The following is a 27,294-nucleotide window of genomic DNA, read 5'->3' as shown; positions in this document are numbered from 1 at the left end:
TATGAGTTCTTCAGAGTGTGATCACAACAAACATTACCGGTAATTGGTGACAAGGTCACAGCACATGCAGAACCACTGCTCTGGAATAAACTTCCGTGACAAATGCAGAGACTCCAACTCTCCCGCTTTCGATGGGAGATCTCCCGCCAAAAGCCCATTTTTGCAAAATCTCCTGTTCTCCCGCTTAGAGATTTAATTTCTCCCACCCTGGCTCTGTGTCTCCCGTTGGAAAGGATTTCTTACTTATTGCCATCATATATTGAAAAATAAGCCTTAGATAGCACGAGAGAGAGCATTTTGAACCCTAGAACTTCCAGGCCCCTTAAGCAGGCCCTGGACCCCGGCCACATGAAAACTTTGCGCTTCAAGCTCTTGATGTGCGCTTCGCACACATCAACTGGAGTCTCCCATTCGCTAGGGGTTTCAGGCGAGAGAATCTCCAGATCAGAAGGTGCTTATGGTTGGAGTCTCTGCAAATGAGCAATATTACATTCTGTTGAATTTTTGCAAAATCTGCTTTAAAGGCATACATGGTGTACATATTATATCTTGCTTTTGCATTAAGGCACACTCGCTGTTTGACTCTTTCTTCTATTTTAATTTCATCTTTTTTTTGGGGGGGGGGGGGAGGAAGGGGGATTGAGCTACAGTTGTATGTGGAGATAATTTCTGACTGAACTGTTAGCATCCTATTTGAAAAATCTGGGTCCCTCAATATTCTGAGTACTGCTTCTATTTTTGTATTTCGGAACCCCAAATCCTGAATGATCCTGAAATCCTGAAATCCTGAGTTGAGCCACCTACAGAGTTTGTTGATCACACATTCAGAGTTCATCGATTGCTGTTTGCAAGAAAATTGACTCCACACTCACCCATCGTGTCGATGATGGCCTCTTCGAACAGTGCCTCCTCGCGCTCGTTAAAGTTCGGCACCTGCCGGGTGGGCTTGGGGGACGGTGTCCTTTGGCCGCCCGACAACCTCTGCTCCACCGATGCCCTGAGGTGACGCAGCAGTGTATTGAAGACCTCTAGCACAGAAGTTCCTGAGAAGCACAAGAGCACGATTCATCAATGGGTAAGGAGAGGAGATTTCACGTTTCTGACTGAACTTGTAACAATGTTGTTAAAATACATATCTAAACTTATTCAAATGACAGGTTACACTATTCTTGTATCACATCATTTCTATTGCTAGGGCTGCACTCCAACCCATTTTTTCTACTGGTCCGACCTGTCTGTCTGACTAGTAGGTGCCCAGTTTTTTTTCCATCTTTTTACTGGTTTACTCCTGAAAAAGTTACTGGTCCAACAGTGAATTTTACTGGCCCTGGACCATAGGACCAGTGCCAGTGTGCGGGGTTGCTATTGCAATTGCAGTTGATCGACGAAATGTCCTTCATCAATGTTTGGTTATTCAGTGTTTTAGTAGTTGCCATGATAAAGAAATCATGTGCATACATACCAGGTACTGGGATTCGAACCCACAACCTCCCAATTGCTAGACAAGCATGGTATTCACTACACTACCAAGATTCTACCTGATAGACAGTGATGGTTCTGATTCCTTATAGCAGCATGTACTTGTATTGCGTATTCATTCAAATTAATGATTCTTGAGTCAAGTCATTTTAATTGCGGGGTCAATTTGTCAATCCATTGCAATCCCTAAATTTGTTCCATGTCACAAATTGGTTTCAACTGATTTGAGTCTCTTTGTACACTGTTAGGTGCAAATGACATAAGTCATATGCCAATGTGAAAGGGCTGGAAGGAACCATCATTGATGTCACAATGGATACACATTCATGTATATTAAAAAAAAAAAAATCTGCATGCAGCATGAAAAATGAAGGACTTTGTTCGTTACACTATATATTTGTGTCTATCCTTCTGTAGTCTGATGATAAAATGATTTTTACCGAATTGCAGATGTAAGTGTCGTACGTGCATACGAACAAAGCCACACTTGATCTAAAAAGACGAAATGCATACAATTGACAACAAACAGTCTGTGGAATTATAATCATCACAAATTTGAATCAAGTCTCCCACATCAGAGAGTAAAAGCTCTTCTCACCAGGAAAAAAATAAATTGCAATACGAGGCATTTTTCTTGTATATTAAAATTGTCATTAAGAGTTACACTTGTATATTTTCTTCAAAATAGTTACTATTTCTCCTCAAAACCCCCTTAAAAACAAAACAAAAAAACATGTACTGACGTGGTTATTAAAACCACTCATCTAAGTTAATGTCTCTGTTTTCAATGAATTCTTCATTCTCCTGTCCTCCACATATATGACTTCCATAACTAACATGTTTTGATCGTCTACTCAAGAGCAAATTACTAAATTATTTAAATGATGAATAGCACTGCAGAATCTCACTAATTCTCATCCAGGTATCTATTAATAACACAATGCCAACCAATGGCACTGGAGAATCCATAGTGAGGGTTGCACTGAGATACTGCATCACTCACCAACGGCCCCGTCTGCTGCTATGGCAACCGTCTCCTTGAGCACCTCCACGATGCTGCGTTTGATGCGAGGGGCGCTGTTCATGTTGTCGTCCAGGTGAAGGAGCAGATAGTGGGGGGCCACGTTCAGATACTGCGACTGTACAAACATGAGGGGCACATGACAAACTCAAGCAATCGTAAAGATAAAGCTAGCTAAATATAAAAAATCCACTATGTGGGGTTCATCTAATACCGGGATATTATATATTTCTCTTTTTTTAAAGACATTATTTGCAATTTGCAGATGAAACAAAAACACAGCTTCAGTGCTTCAAAATAGTTCTTAAATGTCAAATCAGGATAGAAATAACCAATGTAGAAATGATAATCAGTATACAAATTGTAATCAGTGTTAAGCAATGCTAAACAAACAAAATGTGAATAGTTATAATAAAACTGTTTCTAGAATAAACAATCTACAGTTATGCTTTATTGAGAAGAATAATAGTGACATCTTACACTTTAGGCTTTACTGCAAATTTTTTATATGGTAGGATGTTTTGTGATACAACTAACCTACACATACATGTATGCATACAATGTGATAACTCAAACTTTTTTTTTTTAAATCACTGCTCCCAATGGTAAACAATACCTTCAAAATGGAGACAACATATTTGAAATAAAGAGCTACACATGCACATTATAAAAATACGAGCACAACTGGTTAGGTCATGAGAGGATATCATAAGATTGGATGTCAGATTGCAATTTCCCATGGCATCCACTTTCAAGACTTGAACAAGGAAACAAAAACAAAAACAACAAGGAAAAGTAGAAATTACGCGGTGCGTAACATATGTCCCCGCCGGAAGTAGCATTTTGTAACAAAATGTGCAATATAGGTAAAAAATCAAGGTCAAAGGTAAAAGAAGTCAAAGGTCAAAATTCTGTGTAGAAGTTTTGAAGCCCTCACCTAGTGCCATCACATAAAGCAAATGGAATCGAAATTGGGTTAGAAATGGCGAAGGAGTAGCATTTTGTAGCCAATGTACAATATAGGTCAAAAATCAAGGTCAAAGGTCAAAGAAGACAAAGGTCAAAATTCTGTGTAGAAGTTTTGAAGCCCTCACCTAGTGCTATCACATAAAGCAAACGGAATCGAAATCGGGTTAGAAATGGCGAAGGAGTAGCATTCTGTAGCAAAATGCACAATGTAGGTCAAAAATCAAGGTCAAAGGTCAAAGAAGTCAAAGGTCAAAATTCTGTGTAGAAGTTTTGAAGCCCTCAACTAGTGCCATCATATAAAGCAAACGGAATCGAAATCGGGTTAAAAATGGTGAAGGAGTAGCATTTCGTAGCAAAATGTACAATATAGGTCAAAAATCAAGGTCAAAGGTCAAAGAAGTCAAAGGTCAAAATTCTGTGTAGAAGTTTTGAAGCCCTCACCTAGTGCCATCACATAAAGCAAACGGAATCGAAATCGGGTTAGAAATGGCGAAGGAGTAGCATTCTGTAGCAAAATGCACAATATAGGTCAAAAATCAAGGTCAAAGGTCAAAGAAGTCAAAGGTCAAAATTCTGTGTAGAAGTTTTGAAGCCCTCAACTAGTGCCATCATATAAAGCAAACGGAATCGAAATCGGGTTAAAAATGGTGAAGGAGTAGCATTTCGTAGCAAAATGTACAATATAGGTCAAAAATCAAGGTCAAAGGTCAAAGAAGTCAAAGGTCAAAATTCTGTGTAGAAGTTTTGAAGCCCTCACCTAGTGCCATCACATAAAGCAAACGGAATCGAAATCGGGTTAGAAATGGCGAAGGAGTAGCATTTTGTAGCAAAATGTACAATATAGGTCAAAAAATCAAGGTCAAAGGTCACGACTGAAATTCTGTGTAGAAGTTTCAAAGCTCCCATGTAGTGCTATCATATAAAGCGAAACAGAATCAAAATTGGCTCATAAATGACAGAGAAGTAGCAAATTGAAGATTTTGATCACACACGGACGCACACACGGACACACGGACGGACGGACGGACGGACACACGGACGGACGGACGGACGGACACACGGACACACACACGTACGGAGCCCGTTTCATAGTCCCCTGCTCGAACTCGTTCGGCGGGGACAAAAAAATGATGATGATCTCTTTCAAGTAACACATATTGGAAGGGGGGGTATTGCGATGTACAAATAAGCACATCCCCTTTATTCATTCCCTTCACAAAATGACTTTAAAAAAAGAAAGAATGAATCGAGGACTCATGAACAAAGGTCAGTATGGGAAGGGCATAGGCTAACAAACCAGTATAAAACAACTTATTTTTTAAAAACCCTCAAGGGTTGTAATGATAACATAACCATGCTCTCAAGATTGCTGCAAGGTTAAAGATAGTCTGGTGCCTTATTATTTTTTTCTGTATGGCTTCAAAATACAACAAGGAAAAGTAGAAATTACGCGGTGGGGGATGTCCCCGCCGGAAGTAGCATTTAGTAGCAAAATGTACAATATAGGTAAAAAGATCAAGGTCAAAGGTCAAAGAAGTCAAAGGTCAAAATTCTATGTAGAAGTTTTGAAGCCCTCACCTAGTGCCATCACATAAAGCAAACGGAATCGAAATCGGGTTAGAAATGGCGAAGGAGTAGCATTTTGTAGCCAATGTACAATATAGGTCAAAAATCAAGGTCAAAGGTCAAAGAAGTCAAAGGTCAAAATTCTGTGTAGAAGTTTTGAAGCCCTCACCTAGTGCCATCACATAAAGCAAACGGAATCGAAATCGGGTTACAAATGGCGAAGGAGTAGCATTTGGTAGCAAAATGTACAATACAGGTCAAAAATCAAGGTCAGAGGTCAAAGAAGTCCAAGGTCAAAATTCTGTGTAGAAGTTCTGAAGCCCTCACCTAGTGCTATCACTTAAGGCAAACGGCATTGAAATCAGGTTACAAATGGCGAAGGAGTAGCATTTTGTAGCAAAATGTACAATGTAGGTCAAAAATCAAGGTCAAAGGTCAAAGAAGTCAAAGGTCAAAATTCTGTGTAGAAGTTTTGAAGCCCTCACCTAGTGCCATCACATAAAGCAAACGGAATCAAAATCGGGTTAGAAATGGCGAAGGAGTAGCATTTTGTAGGCAATGTACAATATAGGTCAAAAATCAAGGTCAAAGGTCAAAGAAGTCAAAGGTCAAAATTCTGTGTACAAGTTTTGAAGCCCTCACCTAGTGCCATCATATAAAGCAAACGGAATCAAAATCGGGTTAGAAATGGCGAAGGAGTAGCATTTTGAAGCAAAATGTACAATATAGGTCAAAGGTCAAGGTCAAAGGTCACAACTGAAATTCTGTATAATAGTTTCAAAGCTCCCATGTAGTGCTATCATATAAAGCAAACAGAATCAAAATCGGGTTAGAAATGGCGAAGGAGTAGCATTTTGAAAATTTTGATCTCACACGGACACACGGACGCACGGACGCACGGACGGACAGACGGACAGACGGACACACACACGTACGGAGCCCGTTTCATAGTCCCCTGCTCGAACTCGTTCGGCTGGGACAAAAAGGGGGAATACCAGCTTATCTTCATTTGGTGTTGTCAGTTTTGTGTTATCTTCTAGGGCTGTGGAATCATAAACTAATTAGTTTACTAGCACTCTATTTATGTTTTAGTTTGTTCTGGCATCTGCAGTTTTTTGAGGGGGAAGACTTAATAGTGAGATTGGTGGAGGCCTCTGTATAGTTACCTGCATAGAGTACATAATGACTTTGAAGACCTTGACGGCAAAGTTAGTTGGAAGCCATATCTCATGGAGATCCAGATGTCTGCGGGAGAAAACAACAAATCATCCACGTCAACCTTTACACACTCTCCTTCTCATCTCTCAAAGTCTGATCCAACTTTCTCTGACTGCTCGCCAAGCAAGGCTGCCGTTATTTGCGCATCAAAATCAGAGTGGTTTCCAAAGGGCATTCAGGGAGATACACTGTACTTGTTTATTCATAAACAGCTCGGTGGGTAAAAATAATTTCCAAATCAGGGAGATATTTATATCCTCTTATAAGGACATGAAAAGATATCTAGGAATCAGGGGGACTTGGCTTCTATGCCTCTGTTATCCCACGGACATGGCTAACTTGACGTCTGACCCGATTTTGTTAAACGTTGATCAGCAACTGCCATAATGCACACTGCTCTGTCACAGCACACACAAGTCATGCACCACGTTTTAGAACAAAATGAATAAATTAAACGAGAACTTACCTGTTTGAAGTTTGATTTTTATTATTTGAGTAATAGGAGTGTGAGTTAATATGAGATCCCACTCGTACGCATGCGCAGTCAATATTCGTCGCCCAGGCAAATCTCCACCTAAGCAATCGGACTGTCTTCCGACGTCTAATACATAATGTCAACTTAGGTGAGAGAACTGAACCAAAGACCCAACTGGGTCAAGTGAGATTTGCCTGATCCATGAGGAAATGCGACCACTGTCACAATCCCACAATCTGGAAATACATTGTAAATTGACGGAGTAATTAGAACATTACCTTGAAGTTTGAATTGAGGGTGGGAGTGGAGGGCATATTAACTCACACTCCTATTACTCAAATAATAAAAATCAAACTTCAAACAGGTAAGTTCTCGTTTAATTTATTTATTATTTTTCGTAATCTCCGTTGTTCGTTAATATGAGATTTTGAAGCAAGTGGTCGCATTTCTGCAAAAACCAAGCAATGTATGGTGATAAGAATGACATAGTAGCTCACCAATAATACTCTTTCTCTTCAATGATTATCCAGTACCGCCATGGAGAACCTACATGTGGGTCCTGCCCTGATCGACGGCTTATCATAGAACCTGTTGAAGGTTTCCTCATTAGACCATCCGGCCTGTTTCAGAATGTCCGCTATGGGCACATCTGCTGTCTTTGCAGTAGAGACTGCTGCAGCCCTTGTAGAATGCGGTTTGAAAATTCTAGTGTCGATACCCGCCGCACTCATTGTCTCCTTTATCCACCTGGAGATGGTTTGCTTACTGGCTCGTTTGTGAGGTTTCCTATGACATATGAACAGGTGCCTTTCCGTATCTCTCATCACTTTTGTACGCTCAATGTACTTTTTCAGGTAGCGTACCACACAGAGTCTCTTCTCTGAAGGATACTCTTCAATTGTAGTCGTACTCCCTACTCTGTCGGAGGTCTTGTTCTGTTTTACCAAGTCACTGACATGAATCTCTACGCTATTATCCTTCCAAACCAGGCCATCAATATGAATGTAGAACAAAGTCTGTGCCCTTTGTGCCGAAGTGAGTGCGAGCAACATACACAGCTTATGAGTAAGTTCACACAAAGATAGCTTACTGGCTGGTGACATTTTGCGGAGATGATCTAACACGATTTTAACGTCCCAGATATGGTTGTACCGTGGCAGCGGAGTTCGTAAATGAAATACACCTTTCATGAATCTTGTCACCAAAGGATGTGTACTAATTGTACAGTTGCTGTTCTCCAACAGCACCACCGAGGCCAAAGCACTTCTGGCACAGTTAATAGCACTGTAACTCAACTTATGTACATGAAACAGATAACTCAAAAATTCTATAACACTTTCTACAGCAGTGCAGTGACTGTTCAAAGTTTCCTGTCTGCAATACTCTTGCCATTTCTTAATGTAAGTTCCATATTGTGTGCGTGTAGACAGTCTCCAAGATGCACACAACACGTCCACAGTCCTGTCCTGTAGTCCCTTTATCTCGAACTGTGAACGCCAATCCTGCAACAAAGAAGATCGAGTTTAGTGCAGAGTGGGTGGGTAGCCTTAGATACTGGTTGTGTCAGCAAGGATTTGCTTCTTTTCAAGATCAAAGGTTCTTCACTCATCATACTTGTCAAGAGAGGGAACCAGGCCTGTGTAGGCCAATTTGGTACCACAAGCAGGCCATGTGCATTGTCTTCTTGTATTTTCTGTAGGCATTTTGCTACCAAACAGAAAGGAGGGAAGGCATAAAAGAGTGCAAATTTTCCCCAGTCTAGTGTGAAAGCATCAACTGACTCTGCATTGGGATCTGGCAACCATGAAATGTACCTAGGTAGCTGAGCATTTAGTCTGGATGCAAACAAATCAATTACTGGTGTACCATACTTAGCCACAATCTTCTCAAAGCTATTCTTATCTAGCATCCACTCTGTTCTGTCATTAAAGTGTCTAGACATGAAGTCTGCCTCGTTGTTCTGGCACCCAGGTAAGTGAGCTGCTGACAGCCATATATTGCGTTCTATACACCAATGCCAGATGTCTAACACTACCTGATTGCACGTTTCTGATTTCAGCCCTCCCATGTTATTAAGGTAGGCAACAGCCGTAGTGTTATCAATCCTCAATAGGACATGTACATTTCTCTTATCTGCACAGAAGGATTTCAGAGCCAGTCCAGCTGCCAGTGTTTCTAGGTAATTAATACCCGATGTTTGAGCTGAATGTACTTCCTCTGTGGTCCACCTGCCACCTGTGTGAGAGGTTAAGTCTGTAGCACCCCATCCCTCTGCACTGGCATCTGTACGTAGCTCCAAATTGACCTTTTGTCTGACAACATGATTAAATGACTCATGAATATGTTCTTTCCACCATATCAATTCATGTCGTGCCTCCATGGAAAGAGTCATGGGCCTATCAAAATGACCACAAGCTGCCTTAAGGGCCTGTACCTTGTCTCTCTCTAGATATCTGTAATGCAGTGGGCCATACTGTACTGCAGGGAACGTGGCAACTATTTTCCCTATGACCCTAGCAACCTTTCGAATGGATGGGGTGGCAAGGGATAAGAGGGAGGTGCAAACCTCATAAATGTCATCTTGTTTTTCCCTTGGCAAAGTAATGTGCATTGACCTAGTATTCAAATGAAACCCAAGGAACTCTAGGTCTAGGCCTGGGCTAAGTACTGACTTCTCAGGATGAATTAAGAACCCCAGCTCTGTTAGAAGCTTAGTGGTAGCTGAAACAGCCCTTTGGGTAGCATCCTTAGATCTCCCAATTATCAAAGTGTCATCAAGATAACCCATAACTACATGTCCTTCTGTTCTAAGCTGGGCAAACACTGGCTTCAGCATTTTTGTAAACAGTCTGGGAGCCGAGCTGAGACCATTAGGTAAGGCCTTGTATTGGTACAGTTTACTTTGCCAATAGAAACGCAAATACTTTCTCGATGATGGATGGACGGGAACTGAATAGTATGCATCTTGTAAATCAATAGATGCAATGTAGCAATTTGGGCTGAGCAGTGACAAGGCTGTATGTATGTTGTCCATTTTGAAATGCTGATAAAGGATGCCTGTATTAAGATCAGAAAGATCAAGGATAACTCGTAAGGAACCATTCTTTTTGGGTCTCGTGAAAATATTGGAGATGAATTCTCCATTCTCATGTTCGCAAAGTTCAATCACATTTTTAGCTAAGAGGCGAGAAATCTCTTCCTCTATTTGACTGTTAAGCTCTGAACTGCGAGATAAATTATACAACTCTTTCCCTCTTACAGTAGGGAATTCATTAGGATCAAATTCGAGTTTGTATCCTTTGACAGCATTCAAAATGTATGGATCTGAAGTCAGGCTTCTCCATTTGTCATAGAAATTTTTCAGTCGTCCACCCACCATTGAACAAGCAAGATTTATGAGAGGGCATGTACTCACCTCTGCAGAGGATGAGGAGACTGTTGGTTTAACATGCTCAGTTACTTGCGGGCCCCCGCAAACCCCCGGTATTGAGGGCTCTGTCGGCCGCTGCCCTTGTTGGGTCTGGTCATCGGGGTGGCAGTGTGTGGCTTCCACGAACGCTGGCCTAAAAAAGGCCGCTGTACCGACCCAGCCTGTACGGTTGGCGTGGTCCACCCCGCTGATCTCATTCTACGGTAATTAGCTTCCGTCTGTCGGCGGTAAGGGTGATAATGAGACTGTGACTGCGAATATGGACGCTGACGGGAGTTACCTGTTGAGAAAGGTTTAGAGCCTTTCACAACACCGGCTGCTGCTCTTTGTTCTTCCTGGATGTCTTTGACTTTCTTTCCTAAGTCATCACCAAACAGCTGTTTGGTCACAGGGTTCTGAGGCTTGCACAAGTGTGCAAATTTTGCATTCAAGCCAGGTTTAATGAGGTCCTTCCTCAAAGCGTTCAGCTCAAAATTAGAGCTACACAGGAGTCCGAGAGCGTCCTGCTGTTTTTCTGACAGCTCCGAAGCAGAAAGGGTCTGCGCAAAAGCAGTGATGCCTTTTACAAGGGCGCTCTGAATACGCTGTAGCTTCAGGTCCCTAGCCCGGTTGGAGTGTTGAGATTCTCCCAAATTGTCAAGTTGACTTTGGGCACGTCAAGTAGTGGACAGTTTTCTGGGCTAGTGTACTTCTTACCAGTCTCCTCTAGGGCAGCCTGTTCAAGAGTGTGGCTGACAAGGTAGGATACCGACCCAGCAATATCCTCATCTAAGGGTTTCCCCACGCTGAGAGGCACTGCGTGAGGTGGAGTGAGGTGGACGTGGACGTGTCTTGGTTTTTCGTGAAGATTCATAAGTTTCACAACTAGAATAAGTCTTTACTTTTCCTGAATATTGTGCGTGCTGGTGTAAAGAAATATCTCCATGCTGTTGTGTAACTTTTGAAAAAGGGATCATGCCTGCTGGAGGGAGGAAAGGGCAAAAAACTGGTCGTCGAAAACTGAGGTCAGAACCTGCCGAACGTGAACGGAGTGGGGCTGTTTCGACGCCGGCGGAGTCGGGGACAGACGAGCTTAGCTCCGGTACCGATGAGGAAGCGGGCCCTGCTGTTCACTCGGGTGCTCGTTCCAGGGGACCGAGTCTGGACAATACACTGCGGAATGCTATTGAAGAACAGATTGCCCTTTCACTTCGATCGTCGAGCCTTGTCAAACGCATAGCAGATGATGTTTATGACGTAATTGCTACAAAGCTTGAAGAGCGAGTTGTGGAGAAAGTGTATCAAGCTGTCAGTTTGGACTTGAAGAAATACACAGATGAAGTGGGAGCCATGAAACAGAAAATAGCTGAAATGAAGAAGGAAACAAAAGTGCTACAGGATGAGAAAGACAATGCAGAACAATACAGTAGGAGAAATTGTCTCCGGATATATGGCATTCCCGAGGGACCAGATGAGAGGACAGATGAACTCGTTCTAGATATCTTCAACACGAAGCTCGGTCTCGCAGTTCAACCGGACGCGATAGATCGCAGTCACCGCATCTCTGCACGCCCGAAGAAAGACGCTGATCAGGGACGGGAGTCATCGACTTCGGCATCGAACGGGAGGCAAGATGCTGATCGGGGACGCGAGTCATCGGCTTCGACATCGTACGCGAGTGCTACGAGGAGGAACAAACCGAGACCTGTAATAGTGAAATTCAGCAGATACAATGTCCGACATGATGTGTACAGAGCCAGGACGAGATTGAAGAATGCAGATGGACCAAAACTCTGGATAAGGGAGGATCTCACAGCCAGGCGAGCAACTCTCTTTTGGGAACTTGTGAACAGTAACAAGTCGAAGTCCTGCTGGACCCAGGATGGAAACATCTTCGCACTAAGGACACGGGACTCAAAAAAGATCAGCATTAGGACTAAACAAGACTTTGAAAACTTGTAAGAACTCCCTTTTTTTAAAGTTTTATTTTCATTAGTTGTTTATGAATTATGTCTCGATTAACTCACGTGACTCATATTGAATTTCCATGCTTAAGTTGCCGTAAAGAAGTAAAAGAATACCATAATGCCTTACTATGTGTGCAGTGTAACAAATGGGCTCATCTGAGATGTTCACGTGCATCTACTGATATTTTTAATTCTGATGGCGATTGGATGTGCGATTTTTGTATCTTTAAAGAACTCCCTCAGTACGTTGATGATCCTGTCACTTCTTCTCGAAATGCTGTTGCATATAATTATGAAAGTGTAGAAAAAAGCTTTGAAAAGCTGAAATTATTATCTGGTATTAATATTTGTCATTTAAATGTCTGCTCTTTGATGAAAAATTTTGATGAGATTCGTAATATTTTAGCCACAACAAACATTCATGTTTTCTCTTTGTGTGAAACTCGATTAGATAATTTTATTTCTGATGCCGAAATATTTATATCAGGTTATAAAAATGTCAGGTTAGATAGAAATAAAAATGGTGGTGGAATTATAACCTACATTAAAGACACCATACCATTCAGTATAAAAAATGAATTCTTTGTTGATGGCTTAGAACTGATGTGCTTGGAAATCTGCTTACCAAAGCAAAAACCCTTCTTAATTGTTTATTGGTACAGACCCCCAAATTCTCACAGCTCGCTTTTCGTGAAATTTGAAATTCTTTTACAACTTTTAGAGTCATCTTCGAATGAATTTGTTATCTTCGGGGATCTTAACTGTGATTTGATAAAAAGACCTTTGTCAAGTCAATCAAAATCTTTGAAGCGTCTAAGTGAAGATTATGATTTGAAACAATACATAAATAAGCCAACAAGAGTAACCTCTGTGACTGAGACATTAATTGATGTGTTTTATTCTTCCAGTCATGAGAAGGTTTCTTTCAGTGACGTCATCCCACTCAGTTTGAGCGATCATTTTATGACAGTTTGTAATCTTGGTAAAGTAAGAACCATGAAAATGCAACATAAATATACATATGGTCGTAATATGAAAAGATTTGATTTAACTCATTTCAAATTAGATCTCTGTCAAGTTCATTGGGATGATGTGCTTTCTGACCCTGATCCAACAAGTGCTTTTGAAAAATGGTGCTCTAAGTTCAATTTAGTTTTAAATAAACATGCCCCATTAAGAAGAAAAAGAGTCCGTCAAAAAGATACACCATGGATGAATAATGAAATCTTATGTAAAATGCGAGAAAGAGATCGAATGAAAAGAAAAGCTAAAGGATCAGGGTCAGAGAATGATTGGATAATGTATAAGAAACTTAGAAATTCTGTCACATCAATGATTAGGGCATCCAAAAAGAGATATGTTTCGGAAAGCATTTTGAACAATGAAGGTAAATCAAATGCAATGTGGAAATCTTTGAGACGTATCATGCCTAAAAATGTTACTGAAAGCGGTATTCAAAAGATAATTATTGATAATGAGGAAATTGCTGGGTCAAAACATATTGCATCTTGTTTGAATGATCACTTTGTTGATTTAGCAGCGAAGCGGAAATGTAATAAAATATTTGGTGGTAATATGGATCAGTATATGAGCCAAGTAAATTCAACGTTTAAGTTTAAGGTAGTAACAAACAATGATGTTTTGAAATGTATTCATGACATTGCAAGGAATAAGGCCACTGGCCTCGATCAAATACCAGCTAGTATTGTAAAGGATTCTATAGAGTACATTGTTGAACCGCTAACTCACATTGTCAATGCGTCTTTAAGCAAAGGGAAAATTCCTGGTGCGTGGAAAAGAGCACGGGTAACGCCTATTCACAAAAGTGGCGATAGAGCAAATCCCTGCAACTACAGACCAATATCGGTCTTACCTGTCCTATCTAAAGTGTTAGAAAAACTTGTGTTTAATCAAGTGTATGACTACCTCTCTGAGAATGACCTATTATGTCATAACCAACATGGATTCCGTCCAAAACATTCCACTTTGACTGCACTTTTATCTCTCACTGAAGATGTCTGTAGAAATTTAGACAATAGGAAAGTAGTTGGTATTGTAACGCTGGACTTAGAAAAAGCGTTTGATCTGATATCATTTGAGATTTTGCTGAAAAAACTACGATACTATGGCTTTGATCAGAATTCACTATGCTGGTTTCAGGATTATTTCCATGATAGGGAACAATGCACTTCAGTTAACGGTACCATGTCACAGAGCAGACAAGTAACAAGCGGGGTGCCCCAAGGAAGTATCCTTGGGCCATTGCTGTTCATTATCACTTTGAATGATTTATGTAAGTCAGTAAAAAAATGTTCCCTTTCTCTGTATGCAGATGACACTTGTATGTACTTTGCTGCTAAAGATCCAAAAACTTTAGAGAAAGTAATCAATGAGGATCTGAAATCCGCTATGACATGGTTTTCAAATAATGAATTGCTGCTCAATGTTGACAAATGTCAGTTTATGTTAATCGGTTCAAAGTCAAACTTGAGTCGTTTCTGTAATGTTGATATTCGTCTAAATAACAAAAAATTATTTAGAGTCATGGAATGCAAATATCTTGGGGTCTTGCTGGATTGTAATCTCTCATGGATTCCACAAATTAACAATGTGAAGAAAAAGGTTTTAAAGATGTATTTTGCTTTAAAGCGAATAAGACAGTTCACTGATGAAAAGATAGCGTTAATACTTTACAAAACCTTAATCCAGCCTCACTTCACTTACTGCAGCACTATTTGGATGAATGGTCGACAAACTCGGTTAAAACAGCTGCAGACTTTACAAAATAGATGTTTAAGATCTGTACTTGGAGTGAATAGTAGATTTCACACTGAAGCTCTCTTTGAAACCCTCAAGATTGATCAGCTGAAAGAATACTGGGTCAAACAGGCTTTGGTTAATCTGTTTAACTTACTTCATAATCTCGGCCCACCTGTTTTATCTTCATTGATCGAATTCAATAGTGATGTTGGCTATGCCCTTCGTCATGCTAACTCACAAATTGCTCTTCCAAGACCTCACACAAATTTTCTTCAACTTAGCCCATTATATCATGCATCAAAGCTTTTTAATACATTGCCCAACAATCTCAGACTTATAACAGATTTGAAATTTTTTGGTAAAGAGATATGTAAAATTGAAAATATCGGCTCTCTTCTTTCATCATGTAGATATTGAATATTAACCTATGTCCTCTTATGTCACTACATGGTTACTACGGTTTCTTTTTCTTGGTTTTTTTTTTTCCCTGTATTTTTCTTCCTTTCAATACTGTAAATGTGTTCAATCTTGTTTATGTTTTGTTTAATTGTATTTCATTGTTTTTATCTATTGTTTTAATGTATATCACGGCCTCGCTGAAAAACAGCTATTAGCTGAATGCGGGCACACTCTGTATGTGTTTTTAACCGTGAATAAATAAAATAAACAAACAAACAAACAAACTGCGAATTTTGCTGCGATAGCTGGGATGGCTACATTCTTGCCAGAGGCAGGAGTAGCATTACTATCTTCAGTGCTTGTTTCAGCACTGAAATCAGAAGTCTGTGAGTCAGACGCTGGTGTAAGTTTACAGCCAAAAGGCCCATCATCTTGATCGCAGTCATACTCATAGTCAGATAAAAGGAGATTATCATCCTCATCTCCGAGACTTCTCGTGTCATGACTACTACGAGTCTGTGGATGAGAAAGTGGCAAATGATCCACCAATTTTCCCAGCATCTCTTCCAGTTTATTCAGACGATGTTCAAAATTTGAGCCACCAACACTAGTGCTTGGTCCCGACTTCGAGGTCGTGGTCTGTGGAGGCTCTGCACGAATGCAGGCCTGACTGTCCTTCTTTGAAATAGGATCTGCACGAATGCAGTCCTGGACAGCCCGAGAATCTTTGGCTAATAACTCAGAGTCAATCATGATCGAGGGCTTCTTAATCAAAGGGTCTGAGACCTCAGAGGTAGCAGCCGACTTGGCGAACTTCTGTGCAATCACGGGAGGAGGAGAAGTAATCTTCGCCGGTGCTTTGCCTTTGGCTTTCCCCGTGCCTTTACCACCGCGGCTAGCCGAGCTCGCCGCTGCCGTCTTACCCTTTCCCCCCGGATCGCTGCCGGGGGAGGGACCCGCTCGCGGTCCGCTGGCGATGCTGGTGGAACCCGCATCGCGAACCAGCTTCTCGTGCGGGAAATTCGGCTTCGTGGAAGAACCCGAATTCGCTTCCATCACTCTCCAAAAATACTACCAAACGATCGGGGAGGTAAAATAACCAATGAAACCCCGAAAACTAGAACGCGAAAGATCGCAAAGTGAAAGAAAATCGGCGAAATTTAGAGCTCAAAATGGCGACTTGACCGCTAAGAAACACACGCTACGAATGAATTGACTGCGCATGCGTACGAGTGGGATCTCATATTAACGAACAACGGAGATTACGAAAAATAATTGCTATCGTACATTTTTGTTCCAATCCTTTTTGTACAGACGCATAATTTCAGAATCAGACAAAAGCAAGTTTCCCTCACTCATACCAAGGTCCCATAATGAGGCAACCTCCTGCCTCATCTCTCTGACATCACAATTTGAAACAAGGGGTAAATAAAGAGAGGTTGCCTATTCAATTTGAGATTCTAAAATCACCACACATTACAGAAGGGATCCACCAGGCTCTCAAAGCCAGCAAACATGATGCACAAATGCACATACACTATCACTCAGTCTCCCTCCTCAGTAATGGAGACCAGAACTGGCAGGCATAGTGTCTTGTATTCCTGTATATGAATTGAGGACACTGTATCCAAAGAGAAATCTCATTCTACACTGTATATAGATATTTTCACATTTGTTTGCACATTTTCAGCCCCACACCTTAAAGGACAAGTTCACCTTCATAAACATAAGGATTGAGAGAATGTAGCAATATTAGTAGAACACATCATTGAAAGTTTGAGGAAAATCAGACAATCCGTTCAAAAGTTATGAATTTTTGAAGTTTTTGTACAGTACCCGCTGGATGAGAAGACTACTGCAGTGTATGAATAACTTAGATGTCACATGCGTGCAACAATATAAGGAAAATATAAAGAGAATTTCACAAAATTCCATCTTTTGAAAAAAGTACACATTCCCCTGACTCGTTACCGACAAATGTTATGGGTAATATTATTCCCCCTGCCTTTAGAAAGAGGCAAGTCAAGTGCTCTTTTATTATGTGAAAAAAGTGAAAATATGTTGAATTTTCTTTTACATTTTCTTTATACTGTTGTACGCATATGACTCACAAGCTGTAGTAGTCTCCTCATCCAGCGGTTCCAACACAAAAATTTAAAAAATTCATAACTTTTGCATCGATTGTCCAATTTTTCTCAAACTTTCACGGATGTGTTCTACTAATATTGTTGCATTTTCTCAATCCATATGTTTATGAAGGTGAACTTGTCCTTTAAAGCATAGCTCTGTGTGCAAATCAGAGATATTTAACCCTATATGTGGCGAGGCATGGAGCTTAACTTTCCAAATTGAAGCATTTTCATCTGCATTCAGTATACTTCCATCCAACATGACAGTCCAGGTGTAATAATGATCTTCAGTCCAACAAGAAGGCCAATATAATGACACAATAGGGATTAGGGGGATTAGGTAATCCCTATTCACAGATAATTAGTTCCCAGACACTTGCCCATTGGCAAACAAAGCACTGTAGTGTGTATGCCAATGGGCTTAGGAAGCACAGCAAGGATCAATCATACAATTAACCCCCTCCCCCCATCTAACCCAAAGAGCCTACATTGTACATTACATGAGTAAAGTAGGTACTCTCTTTCATCGCTCTATTTATTCCATAGCAAAGTGTGTATTGCCTTCTCATTAGATAATCATCAATGCATTCATCTTGTATAATATTTTATGACTTGACAAAAGTATACCTTGTATTATTTCTTACTTTCTGTTTCATGGAAATAAAGCATTTCTGAAACTTAAAACTTTATAAACTAGAATGCTTACTCGCCACACACCCTATAACATTTCTCTGTGACTGTGCAGATAGACGTGAGGCACTAGGCTTACCCATCATGGTTAGGATTCTACCATACTGTATGAGCAACCATGGAGAGGCCAAATCAATGAGTGCAGACTCCCATAAAAGTTCAAAAGCTCTAGTATGCCCCGTAAAAACATTTACTCGAGTGCGTATAGAGCACACACGGGGCGAAGTTAGCCACGACTAAAAAATGAGTAATGTGTGCAGCTCCATCTGATCACAGACATTATTGTATAGTTTGTCCTCTATAGGTAGTGAGAAAAAAATCTCTTTGGTCCAACCCCAGATCTATGTCTCACCTGAGAACTGGTTTGAGTACAGAGTGGATGTTGTTGTAGGCGGCGCTGCACATGACGTTGCGAAGGCACGTCTCTGCCAGAGCGGCCGGATTCTCCTCCACATTGTCCGACGCTGGAGATTCGTGATTGCTTTTGGAGGAAAAGGGAAGAGATTATCATCAATCAATCGCACGTAAGCACAGCAGAGAGTGGGTGTTTTGTTTGCCACTTGCTAGCGATCTGGGCCCTGTTTTATCAAAAGATAAAATCAATTTTAAATTTCCTTACCACACAGGCTGCCATAGACTTAGAGTTGAAATCAACTACCAAATCAATTTAAACTCTTCATAAAACAGGGCCCTGGTTTCATATTTTTCTCTTTTTTTCTCATGTAACAACCTCTACATACACTACAGCATGTGCTGAACTTCTAAATGATATTAATGAACACAGTTGGTCAAGCAAAATAAAAGATAACATACTTCCAGTTTTCCACTACAAATCATTCTGAGACCCTGAACTGGCCATCATCAAGATAGCAATCTTTCATATTAAAGCATCTTCTCCATGGATGTATACACACATGCCCACATAGCCCCAGAGCTTATCTATCACACTACATACATAAACAAACAAACAAACAAATAGGCACACAGATAAACAAAGACACAGACACACAGACAAAGACAAGCCACCATACAAACAAAGAGGTTCACAGAAACACATACTTCAAAAAACACACACACACCCACACACACACAAAAACAAACAAGCAAGCAGGACTACAGACACAAAAACTGAGAAAACAAGACCTTGTCAAATGCAAATGTTACGATTTGTGTTTGTTTTGATGAGTATCAATTTGTATGACGTAGAACAATTTCATCCCAAAGGGAGGGAAAAAACAAAACAAAACAGATAAACACACCCAATGACACACAAACGGGCAAGCAAACACGCACAAACAAACCAACATATCAGAAATAATCCTGAACTCACTTCTCAAAGCCTTCCTGCATGTTGAAGAGCAGGGAGGGGATGATCTTCTCCATGTGTTGCTTCTCCCAAATCTTGGAGACCTGGAGCTCGTCGCTGACTGTCTTCCTGATCACACCCTGGATCCCTTTCAGGCCTGCGATGCGGATTCTGTAAGAGAACAGCCCATGTAATATTTATATGGCTATGAATGGGATACCATGGAATATTGCACGAGTTAGGGCCAATATTGCACGAATCGAAGATGAGTGCAATATTGACCCTAACGAGTGCAATATTCCCTGGTATTCCATGAATCAAGGCCATCCAATATAATTATTATCATCTATACAATCAAGTTTAGAGCAAGCATAAACTGCATAAAAATTACCCGGCTTCTACTCGTCTTTGAAGTTGACTCAGCAGTCACATCCCAGCGCTGAAAAGGGGAAGCCCCTAAAACTGCGTATCAAACAAACAACTGGCAAGATGTTTGCGCGCTTGTGAATTGTAACAAAATGACGCGCTCTAGTAGCAAGCGTTTGCACATTCAGCAAGCGCTCGCGCAATAAACGAGACAGAATTGAATATGGTGTGATCTTGAACGGCAAGTAACAACGGTAGCCTATGGGGAATTAATACGTTGGCCTACATAATAGTTGTATGCGTTTCGTTCAATATGCTCTGATATTGAACGGTAAAAATTGAGCGGACTACAATACGCGTTTCTAATGCGCCGCTAAAACGTCCTATATAGATGATGATATTTGATATTGAACAGTCTACGTGAATACTGATCAGTGATTGGTCATAACGCAATCATGTGACTACTTCAGAAGCGGAAATTTTTGCACTGTGGAAATTTTCATGCATTTCGTGCAACCAGAAAACAAAAAGCATCCAAATGTTTTTGCATGCCATACATTCCAATAATTTACGATGTATGTCCTTATTTCGCAGAATTAAGGACACATAAAATTCACCTTACCCAGCCAAGCGTGAAAAATTATTTACACGAAAATACCAACCTTTACAGTAAGGATCAAATGTTATGAGCAGTAACATAACATCAGGTAATATCTACATGTACAGTATTGTAGGAATATGACTGGCGGCCAGTGAGGCTAGAATGAAATGTTTAGACCATATAGTATAACATAATTATTGCCTAGTCCATTAATGTAATACATCATTTGGCAGTCACCCTCAAAAAAAAAAAATATTTTCCCTTTCTCTTGGGGAAAATATAAAAGGCAATATCTGTATAACAGATGACTGCCATTGAGAGTGAAGATAAAAAATAATGACTGTGGGAGGAAACAGAACAAATGAGCCATCCAAGTGTTTGAAATGCCCTTGAGGTAAGTCATAAGGGACAGATGACCTCCACATATTGCTTCTCGAGCTCTGACATTACAACACTTCGTAAATTCCCTATTCAAACAACAATAAGTCACGCTCTGTAAATTCATATGGGCGAGTACTCTGAGAATTGCAACATAATATGCCTTCGAGTTGAAATCTCTGCAATAGCAGTTAACGACACTGGCCAAATCAAACTCACTGAGAACTTTGCATTATAGAACCAATACACATCGGGGCTACACTAGGTTTTAGATTGAGTGTGTGTGTGTGTGTGTGTGTGGGGGGGGGGGGGGGGCTACAGAACAATGGGGTCATGGGTCAATGGTTCTCCTCAACCTGATCCGTAGATTTGTTCGTTTGTTTTTTTTCTTCTTCTATTCTTTTTTTTTGAAAGAAAACAAAAAGTGTTATAATGTCCTTTGGGTGTTTCATAATGGACTGCCACACAAATTGATGATACTCCTGATCATTAGTTATCCCCATCATCATCATCATCATTATCACTGGGGCTCAGTACCACATTTTCGAGGAGCAACTCACTTTCTCCTGACCGCCAAAGTCTCATAGTTGTTGTGACACATGGAGCTGAATTTGGAGATGAAGAAGTCGTAGCGGCGGTGGTACGAGGGTGTGTCCTCCTCGATGTTGGCAAACTTCACAAACTGCACAGAGTCAAAGCATAGAGAATGTTCTTATGTTACAATATGGGCAGAATTTGGATAGAGGGCGCTGTTTCGCCTTGTCTCGACAGTGATCCCAAGCTGCATTGCACAGCTGTTTATTGCACAGTAAACATCTTCATATTGGTGTATTCCAGTCACACGGATGGCATTATGCCATTTATCAACAAGGAAAAGTAGAAATTACGCGGTGCGTAATATATGTCCCCGCCGGAAGTAGCATTTAGTAGCAAAATGTACAATATAGGTAAAAAGATGAAGGTCAAAGGTCAAAGAAGTCAAAGGTCAAAATTCTATGTAGAAGTTTTGAAGCCCTCACCTAGTGCCATCACATAAAGCAAACAGAATTGAAATCGGGTTAGAAATGGCGAAGGAGTAGCATTTTGTAGCCAATGTACAATATAGGTAAAAAAATCAAGGTCAAAGGTCAAAGAAGTCAAAGGTCAAAATTCTGTGTAGAAGTTTTGAAGCCCTCACCTAGTGCCATCACTTAAAGCAAACAGAATTGAAATCGGGTTACAAATGGCGAAGGAGTAGCATTTTGTAGCAAAATGTACAATATAGGTCAAAAATCAAGGTCAAAGGTCAAAGGAGTCAAAGGTCAACATTCTGTGTAGAAGTTTTGAAGCCCTCACCTAGTGCCATCACATAAAGCAAATGGAATCAAAATCGGGTTAGAAATGGCGAAGGAGTAGCATTTTGTAGGCAATGTACAATATAGGTCAAAAATCAAGGTCAAAGGTCACAACTGAAATTCTGTACAGAAGTTTCAAAGCTCCCATGTAGTGCTATCATATAAAGCAAACAGAATCAAAATCGGGTTAGAAATGGCGAAGGAGTAGCATTTTGAATATTTTGATCACACACGGACGCACACACGGACGGACACACGGACGGACACACGGACACACACACGTACGGAGCCCGTTTCATAGTCCCCTGCTCGAACTCGTTCGGCGGGGACAACAAGCAACATTTGCAATTTCATGATCATTTGCTTATTACTGCTGGACTGACCTACTTGTACATGAGAGTACACAAGCAAGCTGAATTTTCTGTACTTACTGATATCTATTCTTGAGAACGGTTTCACTGCTTTGATCCTACTAACAGCATAAACCCCCATTTTTATTTTGGACACCAATCTGTATCTCAAGAAATTGCACAAAGTTTAATCATCCTGACACTCTTGTTTTGTCAAAACGCAATTCTACAGTTGCAATACCAGATAAGGCTATACCAATGATTCTATATACCCCCTTATACACTTCATGTATGTGGGGGTATAAAATATTACCACCCTTGAAACCACCTCTCACATATAAATGATGGCTTCAAGATGATGTAAATGTTGTTTGTATCTATTTTTGCCAAATTTATTTTTACCCTTGCGCCTCTGGCTCAGGTGAGCTAAGACTCATGTTATCAAGAGAGCATTAGACTGTGTTTCCTTACCGATTGTGTACCATAGATTTGCAGTTCAATGTTGTTCGACTCCAGCAGCTTGTGTACCATCTTCAAGAAGCTTTCCACAAAGAGATTGAGACTCTGGGCGTGGCAAGCGAGGAGTAGCTGGTCCAAGGCTTGCATGGAGATCAGGACATACCTACAGTTGAAAATGAGAGATGGAAGCAATATAAAGAGAAATGTGAATATATTATTAACTGTACCTGGTTTCTCTTCTTTTTACTTCAGTGTTCAGCGTTGAATAAGGTACAGTAGCATCAGGTGTAATTGTGTTCAAATATGTCACAGGTGATTTGTAAGTGGGTTGGCAACAAATGGCGCTTTGGTTGCCCATTCATTCCCTGAATGTACAATGAGGGAGAATCTTCAACTTTCTCTTTTTGTCCATCAGACGCAGAGATGGGCAATCCCACAATAACTATTCCCTTTTCGACTTTTGATATCTGAGCTTTGATGATAAAAGTAATTCAGATTTGCCTCCTTATGTTTATATATTTTCTTGAAAAGAATAATTGTGAGAGATAGTATAGATAACATTGAGTTCATTCAATGGGCGGATTTTTTGTTATATCACATTAAACGTCAATTTAGACAGTAAAACAGGCATAGAAAACGGGACATTTTAAGTATCAGAAATCTAAACAGTAATCTAAAAAAAATTAGCAATGAAACCGAATCCAGAACAGTTCCATTGTACAATCTACATCAGATTTGAAATAAGAAATGTCTCTACCTTTCAGATTTACTTCATTTATTAAATGAAAATGGATTTCAGTTATAGCCTGTATGATATAGGCATGTCTGTCCATCCCGTTACGTACCTTCACCTGTTAATTTCTTTTGTTCCCAGTGGGCAGAAAGAGAGTTTTGGTGATTAAGTAGTTTCATTATGGGCTAAGTTGAAATGTTTTAACCAAAACTAGCTTAGCTTGAAAGCAAATTTAATGCAATTGGCAATCAAACTTAAAGGGTGTGTACAGTTCTGGTCGAGGTGAAGATTTAGCTTTTAACGTTTTGTGAGATATTCAGAAACCACTCTATGAGATGTCAAAGAGCATGCAGTTCTAAGAGATATCAAAAGTTTATTCGATGAAAATCGGTTTTGAAATGGCTGAGATATCCAAAAACAAGGTGAAACAAAGAGATACAAATAAAGTTGGGGCATGTCGCCTTTTATTATTAGCACTTTTTTGGATATCTCAGCCATATGAAAACCAATTTTCATCAAATAAATGTTGAATCCTTCTTAAAATTACATGCTATTTCATATTTCATAAGAGGTTTTTCATTATCTCACTTAGGAATGTTCAAAACATGAATCCCTACCTCAACCAGTACTGTACAGTCCCTTTAAGTATTGCTTTGTCTGTCCACTTTTTGAAGGTATGTAACAGAATTTAAGGAGACTCATTTTTTGAAAAATAAGCCATATCAGTGCAGTTGCTTGGATTCATAAGACATGCCAGGCCAGCATCTACATAATCAGTATACTTCCACTCCCTAGGGAAGTCCCACAAGTTTCTGCCATGACTTGACAGTAGCCAAAAACTTGTCTGTCCACTTGTTACATACCTTCACCAGTGTTTGTACCTTCATTGAATATAAAATTTAATAAAAAATACAGAAAGATGAGTCATCAAGGTTTATGGCCTCAGAAAGACATCATATACTAACAATGTCTGAAATCACTTTCCTTTGTGGATCATTCAAAAATATGTGTGAATTAATCGTGTGTGGACAGACAACCTGTACAGTAAACGCATGTGTCTGTCCATGTTCATACCTTCCTTGACAGATGATGGTGACATCTTTCTAATGATAGAATTAAACATGATCTGGATACTTCCATTTCATGTCATACACTACTTTTATTAGCAGATTAGAGAGCTCAGATGGTTTTAATAAGAAATTTTGGATGATTCCACATGTGAAGGTATGAACATGGACAGACGTCTGTCCATGTTTGTACCTTCAAGATCAGATTCCCCTCATGATTATTATCCTTCAGGTGATGTAATTTTACATGGTCAAAATAATTTCATCTCACGTAATAATTTTTTTTCATTAGCAGATCAGAGCATACAGATGTCTCTTGTTAGAAATTTTGAACCATTACACAAGTGAAGGTACGAACATGGACAGACGTCTGTCCATGTTTGTACCTTCAATGACACAAGCTCCCTGACCACATGGTTAACATTGTGTTGTAACTTTAAACAATTGTATTTCTATGAAGAGCATTTACTTTAAGTAATTCATACACAGTATAAAAAGTAACAAAAGTTGTTTTGAAAGGCCCTTGCTTTCCACATTGGCTTAACAGAGAATTTAAACTAAATATGTAAATAATGTTATGATTAATCAATGTTAACATTTCACGATATTTCATAAAATAATGTACATACCACGGAAATATTCAACTTTGCTTTCATTGTGCATGGTACCTGAAAATATTAATTACAGCTTCTTTCAAATTATGAATAAAATATACTGCTGAAGGGGACCAATGTCTGTCCATGTTACGTACCTTCACTTTTGTGAACATGATGATCCAAGGTCCAGTAGAAAGAAAAGGTGGTCCTAACTTATCTTTTCACATTTTGATTATGGCAGAACACATATTTCGCTACATGAAAATAATAAAATGGCATTTAATTAACAAAACTTAATTTGCAGCCTGAATGTCCCGCTTATGTGCCCCACTTATTGTGAGATTGCCCAGATATAAATGTAATACTTCTAATGATGAGAAGCCATATCATATACTCAAGTTTTATCTTTGTGCCAGTACCTCTTCCAACAAAGTTTATCTATTACCTCATCTATACAAGGCATTTCAAGCATTCCAGGAGCGCTCCTGAAGCTCTCTAAACTCTTTGTGACTGTCTACATACAATCAGGCCCTGGAGCGCTTGGAAGTTAAATGCCCCTCTTGAGGCATGGTTCAGGAGCAATCTTGAAGTGCTCTAAACACTTTGTAAGCAGTCACCAATATCTAGAGCACTCAGGAAGTTGTTACGTGGTGCTCGCTGTGCATACAGTTTACATGTTAGAAGTTACTACGCACCCAAAGATCACCATGACATTAATAAGCCCCTCTCAGCCACTTCAGGTGTGGTCTTGGCAAGCACTGATTCTCTCTATGAACAGATGCAGAGGGGCGTAAGTCGAAGCGCTTCAGGAGCACTCCTAGGCCCAACTTTGTGTATACACAATGTAAATGGGGTATATGCGCCCAGGCACTTGGCATTCACTTGCAAAGCTTTTTCTTCAGCATACAGTAATCCATCCAAACTTGACCCAGCTGTAAAGGCTAGCTGGCCAAGTCTGGTATGGCAATGTGCCTCAGTTCAACAGAAAGGCCATGATGACACAATGGGGATTAGTGGGATTAGATAATCTCTATTCACTGACATCTCATTCACAGCTGTCTGTGTCAATCAGGGAAGAATGTATGCCATTATGCATGCCAGTCAGCAAACCAAACACATTAGGGTGTAAGGCTACTGCCTACAACTGGTATTGTACTTTTTCATCTATAACACTTGCACATGTAGTTGCATCGGGATGTTAACCCATTAATGAGGATGAGCTAATTTTGCTCTAACACACATTTCCCATAGACACCTGCCCAAGTATACTTGGGACTAGTCTTCAACAGGTTAAGGAAGATATCCAACATCACATTGCAGTGAACAACATCATACAACAATAAAAGCACCATTCACAGTCTGAAAATGGGGTCCAATACCCTAGTGGCCTTCAAATCATCTGCATGAGTTGACCTGGCCTTTTATGGTTGAGGACACACAAGATGGTTCATTGTGCATGTATACAGAATACTGTAACACGAGGAATGTTTGCGTGCATTTAACTTCACGAATTTTGTGAGCGGCAACATTCGTGAAATCAAAATGCAAGCAAAAGTTCTTGCCTACACAATATGCTTTGGATGCCAGTTGCAAGTCGGGAAAATTTCATGCTGCAAGAAGGGCTGTCGGCTCCAATTCACAAAATTTTCATGCCACGAATATATCGTCTTTTACAGTATACAGCATTCATCATCATCATCCCTTTGAGTAGGGGCATCTCACCCTATCCGCTGCCTGTAGACATCCCTGTCCAGCCGCTGGGCGAGGTAGCTCCCAATCCGGTCCAGCTTCTCATTGTGGGACACGGCGTAGAAGGTCAGCTTCTCCATGTTGCTCCGAACGAGACCCTCCTAGTTATTCGAAAGTGAAATATATCATTTGTATTACTAAAACATGCACAAGAAGACATTCAAGGAGCAACAGAATTTGGAATAGCATATTAGCGACCCAAACTTTCCCTGTTTATTTTTTCTTATAAGTATGTTTGTTTCCATTTGCATGTATTTAGGTTCATATGACTTT

General features: G+C 40.2%; 2 protein-coding genes across 2 annotated transcripts in view; one reads left to right on the top strand and one right to left on the bottom strand.

Annotated features, from left to right (window-relative positions):
* The window catches only part of LOC139713946 (protein EFR3 homolog B-like), a gene marked incomplete at its 3' end in the record, with an annotated part of 35,558 nt that overhangs the window by 5,051 nt on the left and 3,213 nt on the right, over positions 1–27,294 (bottom strand). Inside the window, exons 3-10 of the mRNA XM_071625665.1 lie at positions 26,995–27,122; positions 22,889–23,039; positions 21,294–21,415; positions 19,413–19,559; positions 18,435–18,563; positions 6,202–6,280; positions 2,483–2,618; positions 873–1,043 (exon numbers count right to left, since the gene is read on the bottom strand). Of these exons, the coding sequence (XP_071481766.1) occupies positions 873–1,043; positions 2,483–2,618; positions 6,202–6,280; positions 18,435–18,563; positions 19,413–19,559; positions 21,294–21,415; positions 22,889–23,039; positions 26,995–27,122 (1,063 nt within the window). The remainder of the gene's footprint in view (positions 1–872; positions 1,044–2,482; positions 2,619–6,201; positions 6,281–18,434; positions 18,564–19,412; positions 19,560–21,293; positions 21,416–22,888; positions 23,040–26,994; positions 27,123–27,294) is intronic.
* Positions 11,113–12,099, top strand: LOC139713944 (uncharacterized). The gene has a single exon (XM_071625664.1). It carries the CDS (start codon positions 11,113–11,115, stop codon positions 12,097–12,099), a length of 987 nt encoding a protein of 328 aa, XP_071481765.1.

The sequence above is a fragment of the Diadema antillarum genome, unplaced genomic scaffold (assembly GCF_040938485.1).
Source record: "Diadema antillarum isolate AM-2024a unplaced genomic scaffold, OU_Dant_1.0 seq00002105_RagTag, whole genome shotgun sequence".
Lineage (NCBI taxonomy): Eukaryota > Metazoa > Echinodermata > Echinoidea > Diadematoida > Diadematidae > Diadema > Diadema antillarum.
Note: the sequence above shows the minus strand (reverse complement) of the source record. Positions and strands in the feature narration are given on the sequence as shown.

What these genes read in the sequence shown, in the direction of transcription:
- LOC139713944 (XM_071625664.1), top strand. Translation starts at nt 11,113, where the DNA reads ATGCCTGCTGGAGGGAGGAAAGGGCAAAAAACTGGTCGTCGAAAACTG.